Raw genomic sequence first — 15907 nt, 5'->3', positions numbered from 1 at the left:
TGTAAAGAAAGTAGAACAATTTCTTAGTTACTCTTTTCGTGTATGATATAAATCCCGAGTATGCATTTACTTAGAATTACAAATTGAGTTGATGAAAGGAGCAAAATTGGGACGGGCTTGAACTTTAAAATTAATCTTGGAGAGAATTTCGGGTAAATTTATATAATTACTTAAGAGATTACTAAAAAACTAATGAGCAAAATATGCTTTATATGATAGGTAAGTGATGGAAACTATGAGAAGGTTGAAACTATTGAATAGTTGTCAGGTAGAAAATAAATTAAGCCTAGATATATCACTTTTAAGCATTTTCAATTTTGATGAGTGAAATAATCGACCGACCTTTTGCGAATTACACCTGTGTCATTCCATTACGTACATCTAAACTTCAAAATATGTCTTATGATTATGTATAAATTTATATTGAAATTCGAGTAATTTTTTTTTCAAAATATGATTGGTGATATAATATTTTCTTAAATTATGTTAAAAAATATTTCAAAGAACTTTAATACTATTATTCAAAATAAATTTTTTCTGCCTTTAAAATAATTGTTTTGTAAACCTACGCGTTACGATAATAATAATACACCCACTCAATCGGAGTTAATAAAAATATTTTATCATGTTATATAAAGCGGCTGGTCGAATATTCATGCTGGACGTATCTAATACGTAGTAGGTAGGTACTTAAGTTTTTTCCGCGTTATCCGGCGATACCGATGCGTTGAAAATAATTGAGCAGGTCAAAATAACTCTTATGATATAATATAAGTATGAGTAATTTTTATGCTTACTGTAGAATCTAATATTGATATTTCATTCTTATTATTATTATCCTTAGTTTTATAATCTATAACACGTTTTGATATTTCCGTTTTGTTTTTAGTTTTCTGCTTCGGTTTTCTAAATTTAAGAGCATTGAAGAGATTATTTGAATTTTTACTTTTAGTAAGATCGATAGAGTACATATTATTTTATACTTAAGTTATTAAATATTAATATTTCAATTAAATAAGGTGGTCCTGTTGTTTTTTTTGGTTTAACTTCAAGGTGACGAATTTTTATATGAGTTTATATCGAAAAACTTGTTTTACCTACTATAATATAACTAATAGCTTATTACATAATTTACGCTCGTCACTATTTGGCTATTGGACATTATGTACTTATTTCAAAACTTTTAATAATTGTAGAGAAAAATTCAAATTTTGAAAAATTTCGTAAACATTTCTATGATATAAATGATATGTAATTATTAATAATATATTATTAAATAATTAGTATTACCTAAATCATATAATTCTTTTTAGAATATTATAAAATGTATGTTTTAAAACAGTAGAAACAAAAAAATGATATCACATCATGAAAATTTCAGTTTTATAATTATAATACATTATAACTTTTGATAAATAAGTACAACAACCAATGGCTCGTTGTATAATAATTAATAGTAAATAGATATAATTAAAACCGTCGTCTTCAGAGCGAACTCTTATGTGTAACTTATATTATTTGCGTAATGATTTTTAACAGGTAATCGCGACAATGTACTTCTTTATATATTGTAATTAGTATAAATAAGAGAGATTTCTTCAGCAGTCAAAAAATGATTCGTTTTCATTACTGCAGGTCAAGTTATTATTTTATCGGATTGTAATTACTATATATTTATTGCGTTGGTCTGTTTTGCTATCAACTTGTAGTTTGTGTATAGGTATAGATATTTAAAATTATTATTATGATTAGATAATGTAAACATTTGGTATGAAGCAATATTTTTCTAATGTATAATTTCGTGATTGCTCAATATTTAATAACTTATATGTAATAAACCAATAACGGTACCTATTTTGACTAATGACTATAGTCTATAGATACTCATACAATATATTATAATGTAACTCTGAAAACGTATTTAATTTCAATACATTTTTATGTCTTAATCTCGTTTCGTTAAAATTGACCATATAAAATCCATATGCAGAAACAGTATTTAAAACTTTATAGGTTTTTCATGTACGCAAATAATAATTTGATAATTTATATGTTTTAGCGTGACATTAATTTATATTACTTATCAAAAATAAGACAAAAAAATACTGGTATATAACCAAAATCAAAAATTTTTACGAGCAGGAAATAAATCGCACAACGTCGGCAGTACTTATAATATTATCAGTTATCACTATAATAATAATACTTTACAGTATTGTTATTATTATTTTATATTTCGTGCTTGTGACGAACGGGTTTTCAACCGTTATGACGAATAAACCAAAGCGCGTAGAGTGGTACAACTCACGATCTCTCATGTACTATAGGTACAAATTTTACGAATTTTGACGATATCTGTTATATGACGTTACCGAATCTAGAACCAGCGATGACGGCGACGTAAAAGTGTAACGCGCATTCTTAAAAAAATTAGGATTTTAAAAAATCGTCGTCGGCAAAAAAAATAGATTAAGAAATTTCACCTACTCCGGTGAAAGTATTACGATATTCAGCCTACACACACAAACACACACATACACACACACCTAATAATAGCGTTTCATGAACTCGCCGCCGTTCACGTCACATATCCCGGTTAAGGTCGTTGACCGTCTTTCTCTCGGGCGGCGGCGTGCAACCGAACCGAACCGAGTTTGACCTCATTTCGAAGGGGAGAGAAGTCGAGTACCTGTGTACCTATAGCAATAACACAAGAGGAGGAATGACGCGCAAGAGGAGGAGTAGGAGGAAGACGGCGAGAAGGAGGAGAAATAAGAGAAGAAGAAGGGGAAGAAGAAATAGAAGTCAAAGAGCAACGAGGAAGAGGAGAAGAAGCGGAAAAAAATACGCACTACCGGAACACAATGCGCGAACCACGTCATCGTTCTCCGTTCCCGTATTATAACAATGAATATAATACTTTGCGCAGATATTATATATTATTATGTTACATATCCTACGACGGGACCGTTTTCGACCGGACGAAATGACAATGTTTGTATTGTGTTGCTATTCTCATCACGTTATACACACGTATTTGCATACGGAATGAGACGACACGGTTCCGATGTCCCCGAACGTAATAATACTGCATAATTTCGGTCGCCGCCATGTGGTTCAAAATCGGTTTCGGCATTTCGCCTGTTGATTTACTATCGTTGTCGAGCAATATAATATATTAACATTATTATGTAGGTTATAACACTGCGTTTTTATCGGTATTTATAATCACATCGGCTCAACGGTAAACGGCTCGTCGAACCCGTTTCGAACGTTTGAATTATAAATGTATTCGTGTTAGTTCGCCAAAAACTGCGGACCACATCATAATATTTTTCTTGAAGACTCTGCACTTAAATCAATCCAAACCCGAAACACACCTAAAAATCTGTGAAAAAAAAAATTAAAACACTATAGGTTAAAATCCAAATGATTTTTTTTTTCAAGTAACACGCCCGAGTTGACCGAAATCCGAATAAAATATTTTGGTCAACTCGAATAAACCCAAACACTTTTTTAATTAACAATTTCAAAGAATATATTTATAACTAATAATAATAATTGGGCACCTGAGAGGAATGATATTATCGAATACGTATTATTAATATCATTAAACGTAACAACAAAATAAACTAAACACATAACGTGTCAGAAGAGGTGAGGGGATACTAAGTATTATAATACGAACGACACGTGTACGATCGCTCTTTTAAATTTTCTCAGCTCGTAACGTAACTAACTAGGTACACTATGGCAGATACCTACGCAACAACCCGCGTATTTTAACCGAACAATAACGGTTGTCAACACCCAAACGCCGGATTAATTTTTTTTTAATTCCGACGTTTGAATCGATTCGAATATTATGCACAACGACGATTATTGGTAGATCGTGTCCGAGACACCTCTAATTCGTGATAACGCCGTTTCGGTTTTCACGTCCGTTTACAACGAGACAATTACAATTATTGTTCTCGGCGAAATCATAATATCCAAAGCATCGCGTGTGTTCCAAACGAGATGCGTGAAATACGACAGAAAAATAATATTATAACCGCCATTCGATCGAACCCATCATATTGCCTGTTCGGTATTACTTGTATTTCGTTATCGACGTAGGTATAGAGCGTTATATTATTACTAGAGATGTAAAATTTACGTACATTTTTTTTTTTTTTTTGATAATTTATCGAGAAAAATTTACGTAAATTTACATAAAATCTGTAAATTTGGTAAATGTTGATAATTTTTGTATGTCACCATAGGAATACCCTTAAAAGTTTTTAAACTTTAACTCTTTAAACTCTTTAAACTCTTCACTTCTACTTTTTCATGAACTTATTACTATTGTAAACTTCTATAAAATACTTCTTTTTAATTTCTTACAGCTTTATTTCAACTTTTTTAATAACACAAATTAAATAAAAAGTAAACTACTCAGCAAACCTAAAATTAATAAGTTTTAAATAATAAAAGTTGATAATACTATCTACAGCCCTGAATTATGATACTGTCATAGTCCATAGATCTTGAATGTCAATAAAATCAAATTTATTAATTGCACAGTTGTAAGTAAAGATTATAATATTATGTCTACAACCGTGCTTTAAATAGGTAGTGATAATAATTTATGGAATGATATGTTATGTAATACACTGTCAGTAGTTGTGGGCATGTTGAACGTTTGACGTTTGAGTTATTATATAATATAAATTATAAGCTATTTCATTCTATTGATATGTTAAGAATATTCTATTTCGTTAAGACGTTTATTAATTATTTAAGGTGACACATACTAATTTTTTTGGTAAAATATAATATTTACCTGTATAAAAATAATTGGTAAATTTACGCGGTAATAATTTACCGAACTTACATTTCTAATTATTACAGTGGCCGCGAAATTGCGTATAACAAATCGCATGCATCGGTTATTTTAAACGGCTTACGCGTTTCGTAGATAATAATTAATAACGCATAACACTCGCCATAGGTCTGTCTCGTCACATATATGACACGTTAGATACTGTGTATTTATATTATTATCGCGTTATTACTCATGTGTATAATTATCGTCATCATCATCATCATCATTATGATCGTCATGATCGTCATCGTCATTACCGCCGTCATCGATATTATTATTACTATTATTATTATTATTTATTACAGCCGTAAAGCGCGTACGGATCGCGCGCAGAGGGACGGCGCCGCCGCCGTCATTGGATTTCGCGGACTAGATACCTACTACCGGGTCGTCGACCCGAGTTCGCCACGTTCGTTCGCATAATATTATAGATTAATATTATTGTTGGTACTCGCTGCCGCAGACGGTTTGTTTTCTTCAGTAATTTTCTCTCTCTCTCTCTCTCTCTCTCTCTTCTTTACGTAAACGAAGTTATGGAGAAAACGTTCTCCCGCGGTCGTCGACGCCCGAAGAAAGTCGGCCGTGAAAGTATGCGCGTTTTGTGTATGTATATGTACATATATAATACGGTGTTATATATTATCCGTGTCAGGCGTATTATACGTGAGACCCCGGTTCAAGTTCAAAGTCCTAAATCGTTATGGCATCGATTGTCGTCGACGGCCACCGCCGCCGACGTTGCCGCGGACGTTAAACCGATTGAACCGTTCGGCTGATTGATACTATGTACGACACGATCGTATTAATATAATATGATATTGTTGTTGGTCGCGTTATAAAAATAATATATCGATTTAAATATCTATGGCGTATAATATAATCGATACGTACCTACGCATATTATCATAATATTCATATAATATCGTGTTAAACATTTTAAATATTTGTCACTTGTATTTGGTTTCAATATTAATACTTATTATAATATAATAAGATTATATTATAATACTAGCATTTTTCACATTGAAAAAAAAAAAACTTGAAATGACGTTTTATAAAAATTAATAAGTTAATTTGTAATTTATTATGTATTTTTTTTTTCAGTCATTCAAGATGAATAACCCGGAGAGAAACAATATGCGCTCTAAACGCCTTTGTTTCAGTGTGATATGTTTGATTTTATACTTGGTGAAAATAACGAAGGTATGTAATTAAGATTGTTTTTTATTTTTATACGCCACTATTACTTAAAAGTTTTAATCAAAGGCTAAGAAAAAAGTCTATATCCTAGAAAGTTTATTTCAAGTAAGCCCAGCGAGACGGATTGTAAATTTCTGGAATCTCCTTAAAAATAAATTTCATTCATATGGTACCTAATTGAGAAGGAAACGTAAATTTAAAGAATAAAACAAAAAATTGATGGCTAAATTTAAATAGTTAATAATAATCAATTACATAATTTAGAAATAAGAAATAATGACAGATAAATAACTCAGTGCAGCAAAATTTGGTTTCTAATTACCTTTAAAAATATAAAAATATGCTTGTATGAAAAAATTCAACCCAGGAAAACCCCTTATTAAAAAATCATTAAAAACTTCCTAAATTCGTCTTATTTATTTATGATATTTATTATTATATAATAATCGTTACTTTTTTGTTATTAATATCATCGTGACATTATCTGTCGTACGATGATCGTTTCGGACCGTGCACGATATAAATTATAAACTACATAGTCTATATTTTAATACTTATTACAATACGTTCTACCGATCGTTATCCAACGTGCACTAACCCTTATTTTTGACGTGTTTTTTTGTTTCACAATGACCGTTGTGTCTGCGCTTAAATGCGTAATGCATTAATGTGGCGCAATTAAACTTATCCACGCGTGCTAACAACAATAATAATTATATTATAATTAATATAATTCTAACATGTCGAATGTACCTACATACCAGTACTCCATAGATTTTATATATGTAGATACTAAGTACCTCGTACACCTATAAAGTCGCTCACCCCGTGGCACGACAAGCCATTAAAATTGTTTCTAGTTCGACGTTCCATAATAATATATGAATAAATTCAAATCGAGTGGATTGGCGACTTACCGATTATCAATATGATCACGTAAAACCATTGATACTACGATGGAAATCACCTGCCTTCACTCTCCCCTCTGAGCCTTTGTTAATTATTTTAATATGTAAACATTTACATGAAATAAATATGTCTGTTATTAATAATAAATACTATAAAAGATTCAAAACATAATAATAGTAAAAATGTATTTATGCCTAAATAGCTTTGGTAAAACGACTGTAAGCAAAATAAAACAGTTTTATTGGTACATTATTTTTATCATTGTCCTATTCGTTCTTTTTGCTTATGTCTTTGAAATCTTATCAAGACCACTACTACGATACAGCATTGTAAGAAATATCTAATCAACGATTATTTTGTTTGCATGTATATTGTTTAGATCGCACCAGGTACGTGCGAAAATTTCACAAGCAGCATTATTAGTAGAAATGGCGTTTCCAATACAATAGCAACATTTCCAATAACCGACTTAGAGTCGTTCCCTGGAACTCCGAATTTCGTTTATCAAAAAAATATTAAAAACTGCTCAAAAGTCAATCAGTTTGTAGTAAATGACGTATTCTTCAACGAAACGATTGCATTTAAACCGTAAGTATCTTTATAATTATGTCTGTTTACTCTGTTTCGCGTACCTATGTATTATTTATAACAATATTATGATGCGGTGCGAAAAAGTTTCATAAGAATGAAAAACGTTGGGTCTGACATATATCGTGTATACTCGTGGGTAGGTTAGGCCGTTAAGAGTACGAGTAAAACACTGCTGCTGATTTCTCAGATGCAAAATGAAAATGAAAATTATTGTAGCGATCAATATATTTTACGTTTGCTCCTATTAATGACGTGCTATTATAACACGGTAGTTCGAAAATCGTATCTACACACAATGAAAACGAACCGGCCGGCGAAAACTCGACAAACGCTCTCGCGCCCATCACGCCTATCATTATACATTATAGAATAATATACTATAGCATTACATTATTATATTATATATTATTATTATGATTACCGTCACTTGATGGGATTAATTATGTGGGACAGTGTAGAAAATAACGTCGAGTGTTATTAAATAAGTGTACGAGGCATTTATAATATTATAATATTATAATAATGACACTACGAACACGAGAATAAAAACGCATAAATTAAAACGCAGAGACTCGCTGCGGGGCAACGTTGCACTGCACCGAGACCACATGGTTGGTCGTCGTCGTGGGCACTTGTCTCGCTCCGCTCAATCAACCAACAAGTCAGTGTCGTGTGTGATTATTGTGTTTAAAACGATAAATCGTCGTGTTCGCAAAATTTTGGCCAACATATTGTTTACCGTTCACTATTTTCAGTTTTTCGGATATAGATTTAATTTTTTATCCATAAACAATGTCTAAAAATTAACCAGTTGGACCAGGGGTATCCAAATATTTTTTTTTTTACGACGAATTGAAATTGTGATATGTTTTGACTTCGTGGGTTAACACTGTTTACAACGAGATGAAAGTGTAATGACATTTAACAGAGATAAAAATCGTTTATTATATCGTACCATTCCATTAATTTATTGTACGAGTGGAAAAAACCATTTATTTAAATTGAATTTTACCGAGTTCTTCACAATATTAACTCAGATAAAAATATAGCTAAGAGCTTAGAGTTCAGTATCTCAAAACATAAGTCGCATAGGCGTTTCCAAGGAGGTAAGACGGGACCCTTACCCTCCTAGAATTTTAAATTTGTTGCCTAATAATTATTGTAATAATTTAATGTAATAATGACGAAACATAATAATGTACTATTAATAAAATGTGAGCATAAATTGTATAAAAAAATCTTCATTTATTTTTTAAATTAATTCCCCTCCCCTCTGGTTAGGTTAGGGGATGCCCATGATAAGTCTTATAAGTGAACTGGTTTAAAAAAATTAATGTGTCAAAATAGTTCATTTTGTGTCATAGAATGGAAACTCCTGGACTCTGGTGCACTAGCCTAATATAGGTAAACGTATGGTTTAATGACAAATAATTAACGTGTAGACATTATCCATATCATAATAAGTTCACATGTACACAATTGAATATTGTACAGCAATAAAGTTCGATGATATAGTTGAAATCCAACAATAATTTGCATCGATGCTAAGGACTAAGGACTAAATATTAAGAAGGTGGTGCCTGACTAAGTATACTGGTGGGCTTTTTATTATTATTTTTCATATAATATTTTAATTCTTACAAAAGTTTGTAAATGATTAGTTTTTGATAATTTTTACAAGTTGTTAAATTGTAGAACTAATAGATAAAAGTTTATTTTTTTTTTACAATTTAAACGATTCTTTAATGTTGACGTTGAAATATCATTATGACGATATAATTATTGAGAATCTTGTCATTAACGTTACAGTGGCTCATAAATTCATTCACTAGCTTTTGTTTACCGTAAGTTTATTGTGAGACTGAACGAATGTTTGAAAAGTTTTATGCACCGTTTATAGAAATTTATAAAAATGCATTTAATTCATATTTCATTGTACTTTATCTTTGAACGAAGTTTTTAAAGTATATTCTAATTTCTACAATATAAAAAAAAATGAAACAGCTAACCACAAACACGGTGATCATATTATTATACATATTGATCACGTCAATAAAATATCAATCGTTTCGGAAGAGATCGTGTAATCATTAAGCATTGCTTTTTTTTTATCAATTATCGTGATGATTTATCGAAATGTATTCAAAACTATGATAAAAATATATAACACTGACTTGTAGGTGATTTTTAATTGTTTTTTGTATGTACGTATTTTTCAAATACAATCTCGAGTGCAAGGTTTATTGTATAGGCAACATAGAGTCATTAGCCGTAATTTGTGTAGTGTTGAAAAAAAATTTAGGTATTTTCAACGTGAATACTCATTGTCATGAAAAATTTTTTATAATTTTTAAATACAATATGTAACTATTAATTTGCTATTAATTTTTCAATTTTTGCTTCACTTCGATAGTCATAGTGAATTTTTTTCAATTTTTATTTCAATAAACAATATACATATTATACTTGTGATGTTCTAAATCATAACAATATTTGTTCATGTTTTATTTTGTTTATTCGCCAAAACATAAAAGATAATTGTGTTTATATTTATAGTAAATTGTTATAAATTTATTAAAATGGATTTACTTATCAAATTAATTTCACTAAAGATAATGAGGTACGCAATTTACACTTGAAACTTTAAGAATATTTGAGACGTTCTATAAAAGATCGAAATAGATGTTTTAATTTATTTTAAGTAGAAAAAAAGAGGACTCGGAGCCAGTGTTTTTTTAACTATTCAAAATTACGATAAAAATAAATAATGTATGCACTGTCGCGTAGAATCAAACTTATACAGCACGAGTATGGGGAATCGAAGTTGGCATAAAAAAAAATTAAAGGAAACAACAATAATATTATCAGTTAGTACACGTTACCCTATTTAGAACGGTGTAGAAAGCATATATAAGTAGCAAAATATTGTATATGATTTTATACGTAGGTAATCAACAGAAAACACGTCATTGTATTGTTTTCAGTGATTATAATAATTACTATTTGCAGTATGAATAAATTGTAGGAAACGAAGGTATTATTATAATATTATGTTTTATTGTTTTACAGCCCGCCATTAGTCGCCACCTTGATTAGAATGCCGAAGAATAAAGAACTTAGAAAATTGAAGGGCACAAACATCTCGGCGAACCCTACCAAACCATTGACGTTTGTATTGTGTGGTGACAACTTCGATATTTTACAATTGGTAAGATTTTTATTTTTTCAATATTCTTGTCGAGTTTTTACGTTTCTATAAAGTATATAAGAATTTTACCCACAAGTATCCAGAGAGAATTTAAATTTAAGTTTTTAATCTCGTGATTAATGTACATTACTGCTCGTGAGCAACATTGAAGCGTTGTTCAACGACAATCATAATAACAATTGTCACAAATACGAGTTAAATACATTAAGTTTATTATTATGTTTTACACACATCCATTCAACACGGGCTATTTATTATAAAATGCTCACTTCATAAATAACTAATATTATCATATATAGAGTATTCAATTCAGGTGATAAAATCAATTTTTAAGCATTTAGTATTTTACAAATTTTAGTATCTGAAGAATGTATCGGAACGCTCGTTTTTCATTAAATAATTTTAAAATATTGTCGACTTCTCGAAAAAAGGTACTAAAAAATTTGCTCAGTCTCCCATACGTTAAAATATTGTGCATTTAACTCGACTGCACAATCTACCATTTTAATAATATAATATAATAAATTAAAACGTCGACTATAGTTTTAGTTTTAAGCCGATACATTCGATTTAAACTTAAATACCCGTGCAATAACCACACAATGCAAAGTCATAACACAATACAGTTAGACTGGTGTGACTTTATTGAAAATAATGCACTCGTATATCGAATAAAACGGACGTCCAAAGTACGCATAAAAATAATCATTGTATAATGAGATAACGTATGAACAACTTGTGAAGTCGAGTAATTTGTTAAAGTTTATATTTACACGCTTGCCCGTTGACATACCTCAGACTTCATGTTGTTAAGAATAGTCAAAGTTCGAAAACGACTAATTCTAAACACAAATATTGGTGAACACCGGATACAGTGATTTGTTTATTGGTATGTAGAGAAAACCACCAATAACCTGACTTTTTAGTACTATTTTTGCATGAATTGTATAATGACGTTAGCATCAAAAATCGATTACTGTTAAATTGTCTATAGACCTCGAGAAGGATAAAAATGGTAAAACGTCCAACTTGAACAGTATCACATATTTTACTATACATTGGTTTTTTACAATTAAGCACAAAAATGTAAGACTATGAACTCAATTTTGTGGTGGCATATAATCAAATACAATGCCACCGTTAAGAATAATAAATAATATTTATTGTTCACATGCAAATACGTCAAAACGATTTCGTTCATTTTGTGTGAACGATAAACAATAATTATATCTCAAGATATTCTATTCATACAAAATCAGTACGACAAAGACTTAGGATAAAGAAAGTCAACAATAAATAATTCATAACTTTTAAGGTTTTTTTTTTTATCAATGAAAACTCTTGCATCGGTTAGGTTAATTTAAAGTCTTTCTGATGTTTCATCACTGGTGTCGCTAGTATACGGCGTAAAATGTTTTTATTCGAAAACTGCTAATAAACGAAAAGGCTAAGTCGTTTATTTTGGATCTTAACCGAGTACAAAAAACCGATCTGGACAGTTAGCTCTAGATCGTCGTCCAGTGTTTTTTTTTTTGTGTGTGTTTTTATTTTCTATTTGGCATCAGTATAAAATATAACGGCTACAGCAGGAAGATCGGAAACGCCACCGATAAGCGTACCTGAACTGGACGCAATGTATCAGCCTGACTAAGACCTCTAGTCGTAAAGTATTATGATCAGGGATTAGGAAACATCGATTTTAATCATGTGTATTGCAGAAACCCTAAAAATATTAAAATACACATAAAGGCTGATACTTGGACATATTTAATTTAGTTGAAAATATTTTTGGTTATCTTTTAAAAAGAATGAGAAAATTAAAATCATAAATACGAGATTTTACTACATATAGTGTAATAGATTTAATTAAATGCCATATTTCTGTAGTAACTTATTACATTTGTTATTTTAAAAATAAAAGAAAACAATTGAGTATGAAATATATTATATACATTTACGGCTAGTTAACCTTACGAAAAATCTGCGAGTTCTCGTTTCTTTTTGTTTCATCCGCTAATTGTTTGAAATGGTTTAAATTAAATTTTATGCAAAACTAAAAATAATTAACACTTATATTTTAAAATACACAAAACGTATAATTATATTTGCATTAAGTTTTTATAATTGATATTTTGGGATTCAAAAATCAGATTTATTATTAACATTGTTATAGATGTTACAATAAAATTTATCAAAGGAGTAAATTTTATTATAATTTAAACCCTGATCATAGTACGTCGTTTTATAAAACGTTAATTATGGATGCTGCTTCTATAGAAGCTGAAGTAAAAAATGAAAGGTAACTAATAAATAGTATACCTAACTATGACTATGTGTATGTGTGCTTTTTTTTTTTGGATTTTCCCAAAATTAGAAAAATGAAAAATTGGATTATCGCATCAGTTTGCTGTGTCATCGGTTTTTAAAAATATTAATAATATACAGAACCACCACTTAAGTAAGATTTGTGCAACAACGTCTCTCTCTAAATTAGTTTTTTTTCTCTTTTAAATCTTTTTTATAGGCCATTTTATTACGTTAATAAATTGTATACAATACATAAATATACCACATTATTTATTTTTAAATTTCGAATTTAATAAAAATTAAAAATACATTTTCATTTAAAAATAAAATATTTTTTATTAACCATGGAGTTCAGTAGATTCTTACGATTTTTTTCACAGTCATTTGTTTTTTGTTTTATCATTCATATGGTTTAAGACTGTGTATTTAATTTTCAAATAAGTTAGAATAAAAGAAATATTTTTTTGTTTCTTATATTGTTTCAATTCTAAAAAACCCGATTTAAATATTTCATTTTTATGTAATTGTATTTTAGGTTCAACTTATTAATTTTATCAATATTAAACGGTAATTTTATAAAATTATCATTATTTAGGTGCAAATCAATTACTTATTGTTTAAATTATCTTATTGATTTAATTTCCATTAGTGGGGTACGTTCATATTACAAATTTAAATTTTACTCACCTACATTGATTATTGTCTGATAATTTTTGTCTAGATAAGGTTTCTTTTTTTAATTTCACTTTATGCATTATGAGAATTAAAATAATATTTATTTACTTAGAATTAAGTATTTACTCTTATTTAAATTTAATACATTAAAAAGATAAGTTTCGGTACAGAAAATAAAATAGAAATCAAATTTAATTTGTTAATACTAGAGTTGTTGCAACTTAGGATTCTTAATTACGGGTTATCCCTGTTTACAATAATTTAATAGTCAAAAGGTGGTGCTGTTATTTTGAAGATATGGTTTAACGATGGAATATGTTATTATATGCTGATGTACACAAGACATGAACAGAAATCGTATGACAAATTATTGCCTACATTTAAGACGTAATGACCACCAATGCACATTTAATTCGTTGATTGCAATGACTGTTTTCAAAACAAGACATAAGTATTTAAATTCAAAAATGTATTCACTGTGTTAGTTAGATAACCATTTACAGTAGAGCCATTGATTTTTTAATGATATATTATTTATGTCTAAAATTCTCTTTTGTAAAGTTTACAAATATTGAACAAAAGAGTTGAAATTTATAGAGCTTATATTTGTTGATTTTTCTTGAAAACCTCTCGAAAAATTTGTAAAATTATGATAAATTACTGTTGCTAACTTAATTTTGCTATTTTTTTTTTGCATTTAATATACTGTATTGATTATTTAAAGCACGGAATTGTTTACAATTGTTTATTTTAGAACTTATTGAACGTGATATAATTTCCAAATTTTCAGAAAATCTTTTAAGATAAAGTGTAAGTTTTATTAAATCAAAAACATTGCTCAAAGTTAATTGTAGGTTTATCTTATTATATATTTTTTTTTCTTTATTTATATGTAGGTACATTCAAGACTTAATTTAATTTATAGTGTAACTTACTAACTACTTTTGGTCAATATAATATTTATTACAATTAGAGCAATAATTTATAATTTAATATTATTACTATACTTTTTTTTTATTAAAATTATAAATCTAAACATTTCAAAAACGTTTAACTTACTTATTTTTATCAGTTATACAAATATTAAATACATTAAATTTTGCGAATATTTAATCAAAATTGTTGGTTCTTTAAGAACAGTTTAAATTTTTTTTAAATAAAATATTTTATAACATAGATGTAGGTATAAACAGTTATAAGCTCTATTCAGAATCTCAACGACCAGAAACATGAATTATAAATAGGTACGAGTATTCACAAAATCAGCTGCTAAAGTGTCGATACGCGTACCTACAAAACGTACGCAAATGGATGAATTCTTCATACTGCACTAACTATAGTAGCTTTTACTATTCTCATCATTCAGTCGTTTAGTCGATTTTATTTTTTAATTAAATAATAATATTAATCCTAATTTAAAGAGTTATTTAATTTTTGGATTGAAAATATTGACAGTGTTAAAAATAAAAACTTCTCAGCGTACTTACAACGAATGAATAAAACGAGTAAAAATGAATTACCTACGATATAGGATTCTTTTAGGAAGTTATGTACCAGATATAAGATTTAAATCCTTGTTATAGTTGCCAGATTTATTTAAAAGTTCTAAATAATATTATTTGTTTAAATCGAATATTAATTTCCAAAACTCCACAAGGTCAATAATACTTCGATTAATTTCAATTAATTCAATAGCAATATTTTTAATCAGTCACTATTTTCATAGACAATAAATTTATTTATATGAAATTTTTAAAATGTAAAAATGTGTTAATGATAGAATTAATACGTGATTAACGATAACTGATAGTATATAATAGAGCTATTAATCCAAACTGACATTAAAATTTTAAGTAATAAATTTTCACATTAAATATTAAATATTTTACAATTCGCTAATAACTGCAATAAAAATGAACCAGTATTATTCCAATCATAAATTATTATTAAAGGAACATTATTTGTTTAAGATAAAAATTCTCAATTAATTTTATTTTTTATTTAAAATTGATTAGTATAACATAAGTTTTTTATGGACCTTGTTAAAATATCGTTAAAAAAATATATTATGTAATTATCAAGAATATATCAAAACTTATATTTATAAATCATCTAATTTTAGTATTTTAACAAGAAGCACACTAATTTCT

The 15907-nt window shown here is 28.6% G+C and overlaps 1 protein-coding gene across 1 annotated transcript in view; it reads left to right on the top strand.

Moving 5' to 3' along the window:
- The window catches only part of LOC112595126, a 75842-nt gene that overhangs the window by 34355 nt on the left and 25580 nt on the right, over positions 1-15907 (top strand). The window contains exons 3-5 of the mRNA XM_025340218.1: positions 5972-6070; positions 7356-7564; positions 10637-10775. Of these exons, the coding sequence (XP_025196003.1) occupies positions 5981-6070; positions 7356-7564; positions 10637-10775 (438 nt within the window). The 5' untranslated portion in view covers positions 5972-5980. The remainder of the gene's footprint in view (positions 1-5971; positions 6071-7355; positions 7565-10636; positions 10776-15907) is intronic.

The sequence above is a fragment of the Melanaphis sacchari genome, unplaced genomic scaffold (assembly GCF_002803265.2).
Source record: "Melanaphis sacchari strain LSU unplaced genomic scaffold, SCAv2.0 Contig257_pilon_pilon, whole genome shotgun sequence".
NCBI classification, from domain to species: domain Eukaryota; kingdom Metazoa; phylum Arthropoda; class Insecta; order Hemiptera; family Aphididae; genus Melanaphis; species Melanaphis sacchari.
The sequence above is the reverse complement of the archived record's forward strand: the minus strand, read 5'-3'. Positions and strand labels throughout refer to the sequence as shown.